The following is a 15,190-nucleotide window of genomic DNA, read 5'->3' as shown; positions in this document are numbered from 1 at the left end:
TCCAACAGAAGTTGTGGAAGGTAGACGACATATTCAACCAATCAAGAACATGTTAAATTTGGAACGTCCTTATGACCAAAGGCCTCATGACCCAAGGCCATGTTATTCTACAAACAGAGATAGCCGAGTGATTTCATGTAAGCCACCTGAACTTCACATGAGCGTACTACATACTGTCTCTATTCTTTGTATATGTTGTTTCCAACGCAGAAAGTAAAGATTTCTTTACCTAGGCTTAAACGCCATCTCTATGTCAAAGGGTATATGTCGCCAGGAACTAGCTCACAAATTATCTGTCGAGTCGGTAATTTACTGGAAAAAATAAGTTAGGGATATTGATATTTTTATGACTGACATTTTATCGGTGTGTCAGTGAATGGATAGATTGTCATTCATAATTTCAAAATTTACATGTATCCCTGACTATTTTGTCCAGTATGCAACATGCAGATTGTATTAAGAAATGAGAAATATTTTTCCCTTTTTCTTCGTGCCATTTAAACAAATTAGTTAGGATTTTCCGACAATTTGATGCAAGATCAAATACGCCACCATTCAAAAGAGTACATTCCAGCCATTTGTCAGCATCTAGACCTGGGACCATGATCAATCCTAGATGGCTATACGTGTGAGTGTTGTTTTACACTCGCGGTGTCATTGCAAAGGACATCCAAAATGCGCTTCACACATTGTACCCACGTGGAAATCGAACGAGGTCTTCAGCGTGACCAGTGAACGCTTTTTCCTCTTGGCTACGCTCTCGGACCTGACCTAAGTATAGCGCAGTGACCAACTTATCTCGCATTCATCATACATCAATGATGAAACGGCCCAATCCGTTGATTCGCCTCAGTTAGAGTATAATTTGCAAGCAACTTGGTCAGCTCACTATTATTAACTTTTTTATAACATCAAAGCAGAAATATTGCTGAGGCGTCGTTCACTCATAACGCACTTTGACACAGGTGTCGTTCTTCACTGACTGTAATAGTTGTGGGCAGAGGTATCACAACACACATAGTGATTAAGAAAGCATATTCCTTCAGTGACAGGTAGCTATCTACGTATACTGGAATTTCAGCCATAAGATCATTTCCTGAGGGGAAGTGTTTTGCCCTATATTTTACCGACAATGAGGCCAACAGAAGACACATGGCCACCGTCGCTTTGAAATGTCATGTTGATGTTGTTTGTTGCAAGGACCTGTGATTCAGGGACCATGAACACCCATTCGTTCCATTTTGTTTTTTTCTGTCGGTCTTCGTAGAATCAAAGAGCATGTAACTTGATGACAACATCTGGCCATTCAACACTACTGTCTTGGGTTTTGCATCAGCATTCAAGTCTCTGCTAAAACTCCCACCCTGAGATGCGCAGAACTGTAGCCAGTGCTTGGAAGACGGGTGGTTGTCTGAGCATGCCCATAGCTGATTGGGATGACCATGTCTTTGCCACAATATGTGCGTTGGTTGCACGTGGGCATTCTGTCAACGTTGTAGTTGGTTTTGACTTAGATTTTGTCTCTCTTGAATTGTACCTGAAATCAGCATTGTTATATTGACTTGTGACTTTGTATACCTTGCTCTCGTTACATAACAATACATAATTTGAACGTAAACAACTTGTCTTTGTTCTGTTATGCTGGTTTACAAGGGGATTTCTTAAATTGTTGTCACGGTAAATTCTTAACCGTAACAATGAGTAAAACAGACAAGTCTAAGATATTCAGTAATAACTGAGCAAACAATGAACACGTTACAATGACACAATTCAGTACATTTCTAGTACAATGTAATTGGGTCACAAGTCTAAAGTAATGGGTCACACATATCAAATATTTACTCACCAGATAGAGGTGAAGTATTTATGAAGCGTGTGTCAACAGTGAGCAGACACGAAGCTTCAGTCTTCAATGCAAGGTCACATGTTTTGATAGACAGGTGACGATTTGCAGAGGCTCACAACTGCAGTAATTCCAAGTGTAGGTCCGTGAGTGTGTGCATCATCACAACAAGCCAACTCAGAATGTTCGCGTACGGGAAGTAAACAATAGATTGCCAAGGACAGGTAACTGGAGTGCTATGACGAAAGCCTGCCGCTAAATATGCTATTGCCATTGAACAAATATGATATGGAAAGTGACCCACAAAACGCTAAAGATTGTGACTCAGTGATAACTATCACTTAATCCGTGATTGTACAAATTACAGAAACCACACTCACGTAACACTGAAGGGATGGTGTAAATCTAGCTAGGGTCCCTATCATGGCGATCATACAGTTGTTGGCAACATACAGCTAGTTTTAATATTGCGTTGTCATCTATAGTTAAAGTATTTTTGTGTTTAATTACTAGTTTCAAATTGAAATTTTCGATATATTAGTTGTTGTAATGACCTTTATAGATAGTCTTATATAATTTACCTTTATTTATTGTAGAATATACTTGTTTGCAGTCACGATAAGGCTGCAATGTTGCTAGTGTTGCTTAAGGTCTTAACTCACTCACGCGCAGACCGTTTTATCTCAACACTTCTTCGCTATCAGCATCGATCTGAGCAGCAATATTATCAGTCATAGGACCCAGCTGAGAGAAATCTGGGAATGTGTTTTGTTTATGTTGGGAAATGAGTGAGCATTCAAACATTACAAGATGCTGATCTCAAATCACAAGCTTTATAATGGTTTCCCCCTTAATTTATGGCTAGCTTTTCTGAATTGCTAACGGCTGAAAGGATGATGCAAATCCAGCTAGGGTCCATGCAGGAAGCAAATGTACTGTATGTCCCCATGGTCCCAAGTATGGTGATCTACCTTCTGTCGTTGGTGATATATAGCCCGTGTTTTATATTGTGTTGTCCTAATAGTGATCTTAGTTTTAACTTTCCAGACTAGTTTTAAATTGTAACTGTGATATTCTAGTTGTTTTACTGTCCTTTGCTGACATGTTTATTTATGAAATATATATAATCCATTTCAGTGTTACGTTCTCGTCACGATATGGCTAAATATTGCCGATATGACGTTAAATATTAACTCACTCACTCACTCACTAATGCAGACGAAGTGTGGACGCTCAAGTGGGTGTCAACAAACTAGGTGAAATAATACCGTATATTGGTTACACCTGGGTTGTCAACTTGTCCTCCCTTTTGTGTCCCTTGTGATGAGAGAGTCACAGTCAAACAACTCCTGCTTGACTGTGTTGAATTCTCCATCATAAGGGATAAATATTTCCATGTTAAAACTCTTAAGGATCTTTTTGATACTCTTAATTATCATTTAATTCTTTGATTTTTAAAAGAAATTGATTTCATTAATGAAATTTGATAAACATGTTCTGTAAGTAGATGTGTTTTAATGACTGGTCGTTTTGATTAGTAACTTTGATTGCTTTTGGCTGTACCTTCAAAGGGGGTTAAAGTACCGTAAAATTATTGTCCCCATGGAAGGGTATGTAAGACCCAAACCTTTCAAAGAAAAATTGAAACATACCAAATTTTTAACTATAGCATTTTTGTTATTTTAATTTTCGGCTAGTTTTTCCTACAGTCGCCAGTAGCTGAGGTGATGGTGGAAATCCAGCTAGGGTCCATGCAGGTAGCAAAGGCACTGTGGTCCCTGGTAAGGTGGTCTATCCTCAGCTGATGGCGACCAATAGCCCAATTTTACATTGTTTTGTCCAAACTGATTTTTTCTCCTTTAAAGATATCTGCTAGATAGTTTTAACTCAGTCTGTGATAATCTAGTGTTTTACTATCTTTCGTCGACAGGATTTTCTATATCATATGTCTATCGTATAAATTTAGAACTAGTTTTAGTCACGATACGGTTGAAATATTGCCGATATGACTTTAAATCTTAACTCGACCCGTGAAGGTCCCGGGGTAGAATAGGCCTTCAGCAACCCATGCTTGCCATAAAAGGCGACTCAGCTTGTCGTAAGAGGCGACTAACGGGATCGGGTGGTCAGGCTCGCTGACTTGGTTGACGCGTGTCATCGGTTCCCAATTGCGCAGATCGATGCTCATGTTGTTGATCACTGGATTGTCTGGTCCAGACTCGATTATTTACAGACCGCCGCCATATAGCTGTAATATTGCTGAGTGCGGCGTAAAACTAAACTCACTCACTCACTTAAATCTTAACTCACTCACTCACGTAAACCAAAAACACCAATGTGAGCAAGATAACAGTTTGGTGATGGCGTGTTATTGGTCAGGTTGAAAACGTAATACAATCATGCGTATTCATATATTGTCAATACCACTTCAAAATACTTTCTGGAAGTTCAAATTGAAATTTTAGTTTGTGGGCACAACCGTCTTTGCCAGCTATGATTCGTACTGTTTCGCCAAATAATGTACAAAAAAACAAGAGAGAGTGTCAATGTGCATGCATACAAGCATACTGTTCTATATTCTTTTGGTTTTACAACTGGTTTGCAAGTAGTGAACAACGTCTCTCTGGCGTCTTTCGATTGTTCTCGGTCACGTGACCCCCATTGTGACGTCATTCGATTGTTCTAGGATGACATCATGAGTTGGTGTGTACGGGGTGTGACGTCATTCGATTGTTCTGTGATGACATCATGAGTTGGTGTGTACGGGGTGTGACGTCATTCGATTGTTCTGTGATGACGTCATGAGTTGGTGTGTACGAGGTGTGACGTGATCGTTAGCAACGGGGGTGTTGCTAAGCAACGGTGGTTTGTGCGCGATCTCGCGGGATCTCGCGGGATCTCGCGAGAAGGAAGCGTGTTTCAAGATGGCGGCAGACGGACGGCACGGGACGGGACGAGGGAAGGGAAGGGAAGGGAAGGGAAGGGAAGGGAAGGGAAGGGAAGGAGAGGGGGAGAGAGGGGGGGGGGGGAGAGGGGGGAGGAGGGAAGAGTGAGTGGAACGACGGCGATGGGATGGGGATGCATCGTGTTTCAAGCAGTCTTTAGGGAGCAGGTGGGTGGCGCTGAAAAGGGCCGTTGATATTGTTTGGGGGGGTTGGTTTATGACTGTGGTCCACTGCTGCTGTCGCTGGAGACGTCATCGTCCATGGGTTCAACAAACTCCAAGATGCGTTGGATGAGAGTGTACATGGTGTCCATGCGTTCTTGAACGAGGGTGATCTTGTCGTGGAGACGAGTCAGTAGGCGATTGTCTTCCTGTTTACTCACTTTCTTCGGCGGTTCACTCGACTGGTTGGTGGGAGCCGAACGTTTCCAGGTCTTGTTAGGACAGTTCATGCTCTTGTGCTCTTCATGGCCACAGTGACGACAGGGATGTGGACAGTCGTAACTGCGATGACCTTCGTTTTTACCACAGTTGTAACACGTGTCGTTATCGTGCTTGTTGATACTGCCGTTGTTGGTCTTCTTTGGACATATGTAATGGCGATGTCCTTGAACACCACACTCGGTACAGGTCACCTTGGGGCAGTGCAGATAACTGTGGTTATCTGTTTCGCACAGGCGGCAACGAAAGGACACAGAGGAGGCGGCGACGGCGGGAGACGTCTGCATGCTTCAAGCTTCAGTCAGCAACTGATGAGGAAAAGCTGGAACACCTCGAGTTTATATATAGAGTCGATGACGTCACGCTGATGCGAACCACCAATCAGTATCACTGGCCTCGTGTGACGCGACGCCATAGGGATGTGTGACGTCATGGGCCTGCCCCTCGGAAACAAAAAAAAATCACTTCACCAACTCCTGGTGCACTCCACGAACTCCTAGTGCACTCCACGAACTCCTGGTGCACTCCACGAACTCCTGGTTGACTGACACTGGCCGACAAAGACCAACACTGCCAGCACTGGCTCACACTGCTCAGCCTACGATGACGTCATAGGGTGACGTCATAAACCGTCTATATAAAGCCGGCTCCGCGTGGGTCTTGTCAGTTCTCATCATGCCGTCAACGACCACGAACAGCGATGAACTGGAAGCAGAAGACCTTGAAGAGGATCCTGTGCCCTACCAGTTGGAGCCGGCGTCCAAACTAGTCACTAAAAAGTTCCGTACTGACAGTCATTGCTACAAACTTAGGTTTAACCCAGCATGGCTGCAACGTCAACAACCTGAAGACTTACCCATCGTTCTCAGGGATCAATTTGATGCCGTCTTGCAAGATCTCAGAAACGAAGTGAATGGTCATGATGGGGATCGAGTGGGACTGACCCTAGAACACCCTGCTTTGGATACACCCATTCGAATCACGTTTCGACGTATGGAGAACCTCCAGGGGGAACACATCATGGCCAAAGTGGAAAATGTGCAACAGAGTAACCGTGACTTGAACATCGACGACACCATGGACAGTTTCTTACTGCACGTAGATGATCCTGATCGTATTGGCGAGGGACACGGACGTCTCAAACACATTGCTGGCTTGAACGTTTTCCTGGAAAAGAAACAATGCATTGTCCAAATCGAGAATGAAAACGATCCACTCTGTTTTGCTCGCGCCCTCGTCGTGGCCATGCATCATGTCCACCAACCGGATCCCGTGACGAAGGAATGGACCCGGCAATGGAAGTACCTCTGCAACCATCGTAGACCCGCTCAGCTGGAAGTCGCCAAGGCCTTATTTCGACAACTTGGGATTCCCGGAGGACCGTGTACAGGGCATGCCACATGGGACTTGTTCAGTCAACGTTTGGCTCCTGACTACCAACTCAAAATTTACTCTCAGGATGTCATGAATCGGCTCCTGTACAAGAGCGAAGTGCCTCAACCGACCAAGATCCTACACTTGTATCATCACCATCACCACTACGATGTCATCACCTCCATGGCCGCTTTTACAGGTTATAGTTACTACTGCGACACCTGTGACCAAGGATACGATCACCCACAAGATCATCGCTGCACTCGGGAATTTTGCTGCCATTGGTGTCTACATGCTGGGTACTGTGGTGACGTGGTCAACGAAGGACTCTCCTGCCTTCAATGTGGACGATGGTTTCGAAACCCCACCTGTTTTCAGCGCCGTCAAGCAGCTTCCCCCAAGCATCCCAGCACCTGCTCCACCATCCACACCTGTCACCGTTGCTATGCCAAAGTCAACGTTCGACACATCCAGGGGATGGTAAACCACAAGTGTGGCACGAATCGTAATTGCAAAATCTGCAAAGAGCCTTTGAAACCCAATCATCAGTGCTACATGACACCCATCGAACCACCCAAATGCAACGATGATGGCGAAAAAAGGAATGAAGACAAAGAACGGCAACAGCGTCAGTTTATCTTCTACGACTTTGAATGCACCCAAGATCAAGGTACACACGTTCCCAACTTGTGTGTCGTCCATCTAGGATGTGGCAAATGTATTTCCGAGGCCTCGAGCGAACTTTGCGAAAAGTGTCCCTGGCGTAAAGAAGGAGAAGGACCTAGCCGCATGAAAGTGTTTCGAGGGGCGACCACCTGGAAGGACATGGGCGACTGGTTGCTCAGTCTGGCAGAAAAGAAAACCGTAAAGAAACGGAAGGCACCATCATCAAACCGCCCACCCTCGAAACGCGCCAAACCATCCTCCCCAGTTGATGTGGAACAAGAAGAAGACGATGACGAACAACAAGAAGAAAACGTTGCCATTGACGATGACGAAGTGTTGGTCATGGCTCACAATTACCGTGGGTATGATGGGCACTTACTCCAACAGTACTTCCACCGCCATCTCGTGAAAGCACCGCAGGTCACGCTACGAGGGAATCACATCTTGCAGATGACTGTGGGGCGTCTCGTCTTTAAGGATTCCCTGAATTTCCTCACCATGGCTCTCAAACAGTTTCCAAAAACGTTTGGATTGACGGAACTCAAGAAAGGATACTTTCCACACTTTTTCAACACTGACTATAACCAAGGCTATGTGGGTCCTTATCCTCCCGTCTCCACTTATGATCCTGACAGCATGTTTCCTGCAGAACGTCAAGCTTTCTTGACCTGGTACTATGCACGAGTGGCTGAAGGGTCCGTCTTTGATCTGGACGAAGAACTGTTGGCCTACTGTCAGAGTGATGTGGATATTTTACGTCGAGGTTGTGCTGCCTTCCGTCACATCTTCATTCAGCAGAATGACGTGGACCCTTTCTACGAAGCAGTGACTCTCCCCATGGCTTGCATGCTCACTTTCAGAAAGCTGTTTTTGGAACCACGTACCATTGCCATCATACCTCCTCAAGGTTATCGTCCACAGCGTCGTTACTCTCTTCAGTGTCTGCACTGGTTGAACTGGATCATGCATCAACACCCTGGCCTCCACATTCAACATGCTCGTAATGGTGGGGAAGCTCGTTTTGATGGTGGTGATGGTAGCCGCTACACGGTAGACGGTTACGATGCCAACACACGTACCGTGTACGAATACCTGGGTTGTTTCTGGCATGGCTGTACTCGATGTTACAAGACAGACCGATGTGAACCCCATGCCACCCTGGGCACAGCCCCTTGGGAACGATTCCATCACACCATGTACCGGCTCGGTGTGTTACGACAGCATCCTGACATCGACCAAGTAGTGACCCAGTGGGAATGTGATTTCTTGAAAGAACAGAAAGACAACGAGGATCTGAGAGCGTTCCTGACCACCCTGCAAGGACCTCATGCTTACCTGCCTGACCCATTGGATCCCAGAGAGGCTTTCTTTGGAGGACGCACCAACGCCACCAAACTCTACTATGAAGCGAAGGAAGAGGAAGAGATCAAATATATGTCTACCCTTACATCTGCAAGTATGGCACGTACCCCTTGGGACATCCCGAGATCAAGGATCATCCTTCCGTGTCAGACTTGTTTGACCTTCATGGACTCATTCAGTGTCGGGTCTTGCCACCCACGGACCTCTACCATCCACTGCTTCCTTACCGCGTCCATGGCAAGCTGCTGTTTCCTCTGTGTCGCACTTGTGCTGAAGAAGAGTTTGTTGGCTCCTGTCCCCACGGTGACGAAGACCGAGCATGGGTGGGCACCTACGTCAGCAGTATGCCGTTCAAGAGTGCGGTTATCAAGTCCTTGACATCTACGAGGCTTGGCATTTTGACAGACTTACCACCTACGACCCTGACACGCAAGAGGGAGGATTGTTTGCCAAGTATGTGAACAATTTCTTCCAGATCAAACAAGAGGCCAGCGGATACCCTGAAGGTTGTACAGACCCCGAGGAGTACATCAGGGAGATTCAGCAAAAAGAAGGAGTCACGTTGGATCGTGCTCACATTCGCAAAAACCCTGGACTACGTGCCCTCGCGAAAGCCTGCCTAAACAACCACTGGGGCAAGTTTGGTCAACGTATCGGGTTCGACAGGACAGAGTACATCAGTTCTCCACAAAGGTACTTTGCCCTCCTTCGGGATGAACGGTGCCAAGTAAAGGATGTCAACATTATCAACGAAGACCTCCTCTGTGTCACGTATGAACCTCGCCCAGAATTTCACGATCCACATCCTGCTCACAACGTGGTCATTGCAGCCTGGGTCACAGCACAAGCCCGTCTCAAGCTCTACTCCTACCTGAAACCTTTGGATCGCCACATCCTGTACTTTGATACAGACAGTATCATTTACATCCACCGCCCCCTACAGTACAACCCTCCCCTGGGAGACACCTTGGGAGAACTCACCGACGAGCTGGGAGGGGGCAATAGCATTCAGATCTTTGCCTCGGCAGGGCCTAAGAACTACACCTACAAGCTACGGCATCCTCAACCCGACGGCAGCGTAGTAGCTGTCAGCAAAGTCCGAGGTTTTACTCTCAATCACAGGGCAAGTCATTACGTTCACTTTGACAGCATGAAGAACCTCATCTGTAAGAGGGATCGAGTCAGCATCACAGTCCCCTATCCACGTCGGATCATACGGACAGGACTCCGCCAGAACAACACCTTGCTGTCCAAGGACACCAGCAAAGTGTACCGCATGGTGTACACCAAGCGACGCGTGATTTACGATTCCGAAGGCATGCCCGTGGAAACACTACCTTATGGCTATAAGGGCGAGTGACTATGCCTGAGGACTCAACAAAGTGACTGTTGTGGTGGTTGCTGATCATGTCATGGACAAGAAAACTAATGATACTGTATACATGGTTTGTTTGTTTGTATGTGTATCAAGAGTCATAAAAAAAACATCATGTGATGTATGGATATTCATGTGTCGTGTCATTTGTCTTCAGGGTTAGACCTGGTGGAGTCCATGGTCACCCTTTTTTATGATGATCTTGTTAGGCACAGACCTGGTAGAGTCCATGGTCGCACACCCTCCTAACACCTCATTGGTCAAACCCTGTTGTCACGTGTCCTGACGTCACGTGTCCTGACGTCACGTGTCCTGACGTCACGCGTCATAAAGACCTCCTCAACGCAACTCCTCATTCTGACTTTAGTCGTCAGAGAGAGAGCACACACTCACCTCTTGGTTTTCGGTATGTTTCGGCACCCTCAAGCCAAAAAACACAAAAGGATGCAGTCTGTTCACCGTGATAAGCTCAGGACCAATCGCCTCAGTCTCGTCGTAGCCATCAAAGATATCGAAGCTGTGGTCGACAAATTGGTGGAGTTTAAACTCCTTACCCTCTTCATGAAGGCTGACATCATGGAGGTACCACAAACCTCTTACAATCGGATCAGAGCTTTATTAGATGTTCTACCCCGGCGAGGACCCCAAGCTTACACCCTCTTTTGCAAAGCGTTGAAGGAATGTGGTGAGACAGACGCCATGAGAGTGTTGGGAGTAGAGACTCCCACAGAGACTCCCAGAGAGGCTCCACCCAGTGACAGACGACAACTGACTCTGCAGGATGTTTGGGATGATCGTAGAATGTTGATCTTATGGAGGGACGGAGTCACGGAGTCAATTTTTAGAACAGGTCAGAGAAGCGATGCAGAACCAGTCACAGTGACAGAGACGACCGAGTGATGTCATCCAAGGTCATGATGTCATCGCATGTGTGTGTATATATAAAGAAGAGTTTGTGTGTGAGACTTGTCATTCATCATCATGTTGTTCACGTTGCTGTTTGTGATCGCCATGTATCTGGAAGAGAGACACTTCTTAGAACAGATCAGACAAGCGGTGCAAGAGGCGGTGCAGAAGCAACAGGTTCGTGACGTCAATGCGTGACGTCATAGCACGTGCAGCTGCTGTATAAAAAACTCGGGATCCCTCGAGACGTCTTCAGTCGTACCAGTTCAGTCAGCATGGCAGCATCTCCACGTCAGCACAGTAAGTATGGTTTTCACTTACTTAACTCAACAAAGTACGCGACCGCACAGAGCATTTGTAGGCCCGAGGGCATCATGCTTGCACAATGCAACCGTCGAAACGTTGATGTTAATATTTTTTACCATTCCATGTTACAGGTACTAGAGATTGTCCACTGCTCCCTTCTTCCAACATGGACCACATCATGAGGGCTGAATGCATCCAATCCCCTTCGAGGTACTTCCCGTCAAGACATCCCCTAAGAAGGTGTCCAAGAGTATCTCTCACAAGGGTCCCTCTCCCAAGAGTGTCTCTCCCAAGAGTACTTGTCTCAAGAGTACCCTTCCCAAAGGTACCCCTCCCAAGGGTACCCTTCCCAAAGGTACCCCTCCCAAAGGTACCCCTACCACGAAGAAGACGAAGAAGAAGGAAGCCCCTACCACCACCACCACCACCACCACCACCACCACCAAGGCAGCAGACCCACAGAGTGTCAAGAAACAGATGACGTCTGATGTGCTGTGGAACAATGATCAGCAAACTGTTGATGTCAGCCCCGACAAGTTAACCTCTCCTGCTAGCCCCGACGCAACACCCCACGATGAGTTGCCTCCTGATCTACAAGACTTGTATGATCTACTACCGATGCTGTCACCAGAGATGACACCGTCGACTGTCCCCATGACTGATGCAAAGCAGACAACAACAACAACAGTGTCAGGGCAGACTTCCGCCGACACGTCTGCTCATTCAGGCCTGATGACGACAGATCCCATGATGACATCCGTGATGGCTCCAGAGACGACTTCATCCGAGATGACTGCATCAGAGATGATGCCTCCCGAGGACTATCCAGACATTCCCATGTTTAACGATGAAAATCATTTTCATCCTGGACAAATGGACTTTCTACGTTGTTCGACTTGTAATCCCCACGACCATTTGAACTGGTGGTGATCTGTTGTTGTTGTTGTGGTTCACAAGTTGTTGGTGTTGTTCCAATAAAATTCAACGTGAATGGTTTGAATGTGTTGTATATATCTTCAAGGTTCATCGATCCTTGAGGTCATTTCTGGTGTCACCTGCAGAGCGATAAGACGTATGTCAGGGACACTGTCAGGGACCATGTCAGGGACACAGTCAGGGACACTGTTAAGGGGCGACGACCTGGTGGATGCCATGGTCACCCCACTCACGTTACGTCATCCTTTTACCATGTTGATTGCAGGCCCTACAGGGTCGGGTAAAACGTCGTTCGTCAAAACGTTGCTGGAACACGTGTTTCAACCAGGGATTCTCGATCTACCCCCTCAGGGGATCGTTTGGGTGTACAGTGAATGGCAACCCATGCACGAAGATTTGGAAGTGTTGACATCAAAGTTAAACCTTCCCCTGACCTTTGTGCAAACCATGAGCGAAGCCAACACGCAGTTACCTGCAGCAGGGTCTGTTGGGGCTGGGGGTGGGGGTGGTTTGCCTGCACCCCACTGGTTGATCATTGACGATTTGCTGGGCGATCATAGCAAAGAGGAAGAGGCAGACGTGTTGCGATGGTTTACCAAGAAAAGTCACCATCGCAACACGTCCGTGTTGTACCTGACGCAAAACCTCTTTGCCTCGACACCTCATCATCGCACCATTAGTTTAAATGCTCACTATCTGGTGCTGTTTAAAAACCCGAGAGATGCCTCTCAAATGGATCACTTGGCTCGACAAATCTTTCCAGGACAGACGGCTTTCCTTCGAGAAGCCTACGAGGATGCCACCTTGGCTCCTTATTCCTATCTGTTTCTGGACTTGAAACCCACCACGGCCAAAGAGCATCGTGTGCGTACCCATCTCTTTCGCAACCCCACCACCCTTTACGTTCCCAAGTGATAAATAGCGCTGACTGTCGACCTGACCCATCAGTTGAGTCTGACCTGCCATGGGAAACAGACGAAAACAGACCCAGCCCCGCAAACGTGCTGTTGTTGCCACAGGCTTGTTTAAACCCGCTCATAAAACCCTCCCCACCACCTTGGGAGGTGATCCCACCGAACGTCATCGCTCGGGTGTACAACGGTTGTACGAAAGTCTCAGGACACCTCTTCCTCCTGCTTCCACCTCCTCCTCTGCCAAACTCAGAAGACCTTCCTTAAAAGAGTTGTACCCCGCCACTCCCACCATGGCGGCAGCAGCAAACACGTTTGTCCCTGTCTATACGCATCGTGCTTCACCTGCCGTCACCTTGTCGCCTCCTTCTTCTTCTTCTTCTTCTTCTTCTTCTTCTTCTTCTTCTTCTTTTGATGCCACCCCTTCGTTCTCGTCGTCGTCGTCTCCTACCATGATTCAACCCTTTCAACCCTTGACGTCTCCGGCCATGATTCAACGACCTCGTGCTCCTAGCTCCACCAAACCGACACGCTCCAAACCGACGACACGCAGAAGAGTCAAACCCATCCGCCTTGTGAAACGCTTGCCTTTGGCAGAGAGTGTGGCTATCAAAGGACGTCATCGGCTGTTGCAATGGTTTGCCATCGCCGTGAGAAATATGCGAGCAGGGCGTGTTCCTTTGAAAACGCAACACAAGACCTGGCTGTTGAGACACCAAGACGTGTTAACCAAGATTACTAATCCACGTTTGCCTGTGGATGAACGTCTGAATTACTTGATGAAACGCAGTGGCAGTGGAACGTTGGCAGGCGTGTTGACACGCATCTTGTTGAACTGGCAGTCCTACCTGCAGGAGGAACAACAGAAGCGACAACACCCAACTCGTCGCCAAAGGAAACCTCAAGGGAAACCTCAAAGGCAGCCTCAAAGGCCACCTCAAAGGCAGCCTCAAAGGAAACTTCAGGGGCGTCGTCACTCCAGGAAACAGACCAAGAAGGGCAACAACAAGAAAACAGACCCAGGGGCAGCTTTGACCCGCATGGTGTTACGAAGCCAGAAGAAGAAGAACAAGAAGACAACGGCATTACTCCCACTTCCTCCACCAGCGCTACCCTAAATAAATAGAGGTATCCCATCCTTATCCTCGTCAGTTCCATGGTAGCAGCAGTAGCAGCAGGAACATCATGTCTGCCCGTTTGAAACGTCACAAAGAAGCGCTCTGTCATGTGTGTAGTCCTACAGCAACACCAGCCATGCGACAGGCTCTTTTGAAACATGCTCCGTCTGAACTGATTCAAGCCATCTGCGAATGTGTGGTGAATTTGTATGGAGGTAACATTCCCATGACAGCACAGCAACGCCATCGTTTACAGAAGCATGGACCCCTCATGCATACGTTGATGAAAAAGAAAGTGTCTGTGGCCAAGAAACGCAAACTGTTACAACAGAAAGGCAGGGGATTGGGTCTCGTGTCTGCCTTGGCCTCGGTGGTGGGTCCTTTGGTGTCTGGTCTGTTGGGGCGATGATCATAAATACAGGGATCCTCTCGGATTGGGGTTAGTTGTCTCTGCACCATGATGAAGCATGCACGGAAGATGGTGATGGTCCCCGAAGAGGTATGGCAAAGTCTGCAAGACTTGCCATAAAAGGCGACTATGCTTGTCGTAAGAGGCGACTAACGGGATTGGGTGGTCAGGCTCGCTGACTTGGTTGACACAAGTCATCATTTCCCAATTGCGCAGATCGGTGCTCATGTTGCTGATCACTGGATTGTCTGGTCCAGACTCGATTATTTACAGACCGTCGCCATATAGATGGAACATTGCTGAGTGCGGCGTAAACCTAAACTCACTTACTCACTCACTCACTCACCCACTCCGTGTACAGACGATGTCAAGCTGTAATCAACGCTCATAAAAGGCCATACACGTTATTGACTTTCAGACCGCACTGTGGTCATTTTGACTTATAATTGTCTGAAATTCGTTTCTAGGGATTGATGATCAAATATGCCAGTTTGGATATCTTTCGGCAATTATTAAGTTATTTACATAATGAATTAAACCGATTACCAATTTCAAACAGGGAATGCGTTTCAGTGCGGACATGTTGACGATAGTTTGCG

At 47.1% G+C, this 15,190-nt stretch overlaps 2 protein-coding genes across 2 annotated transcripts; both read left to right on the top strand.

Annotated features, from left to right (window-relative positions):
- The first annotated feature begins 5,903 nt into the window (after positions 1–5,903).
- Positions 5,904–9,990, top strand: LOC137272093 (uncharacterized). Its single transcript, XM_067804458.1, has 2 exons — positions 5,904–8,953; positions 9,036–9,990. The coding sequence occupies exons 1-2, from the start codon at positions 5,904–5,906 to the stop codon at positions 9,988–9,990; spliced, it is 4,005 nt and encodes a 1,334-aa protein (XP_067660559.1).
- A 1,416-nt stretch (positions 9,991–11,406) lies between these two features.
- LOC137272083 (transcription initiation factor TFIID subunit 12-like) lies at positions 11,407–12,147 on the top strand. Its single transcript, XM_067804449.1, has one exon. The coding sequence runs from the start codon at positions 11,407–11,409 to the stop codon at positions 12,145–12,147; it is 741 nt and encodes a 246-aa protein (XP_067660550.1).
- The last annotated feature ends 3,043 nt before the right edge of the window (positions 12,148–15,190 follow it).

The sequence above is a fragment of the Haliotis asinina genome, chromosome 1, assembly GCF_037392515.1.
Source record: "Haliotis asinina isolate JCU_RB_2024 chromosome 1, JCU_Hal_asi_v2, whole genome shotgun sequence".
Classification (NCBI taxonomy): domain Eukaryota; kingdom Metazoa; phylum Mollusca; class Gastropoda; order Lepetellida; family Haliotidae; genus Haliotis; species Haliotis asinina.
This window is presented reverse-complemented; position numbering and strand designations above follow the sequence as displayed.

Bases quoted from the DNA above. Each gene is read 5' to 3' on its own strand.
- LOC137272083 (XM_067804449.1), top strand. From the start codon at position 11,407: ATGCATCCAATCCCCTTCGAGGTACTTCCCGTCAAGACATCCCCTAAG.
- LOC137272093 (XM_067804458.1), top strand. From the start codon at position 5,904: ATGCCGTCAACGACCACGAACAGCGATGAACTGGAAGCAGAAGACCTT. The intron at 8,954-9,035 runs GTGGGCACCTAC...GCATTTTGACAG, and splicing joins GTGACGAAGACCGAGCATGG to ACTTACCACCTACGACCCTG.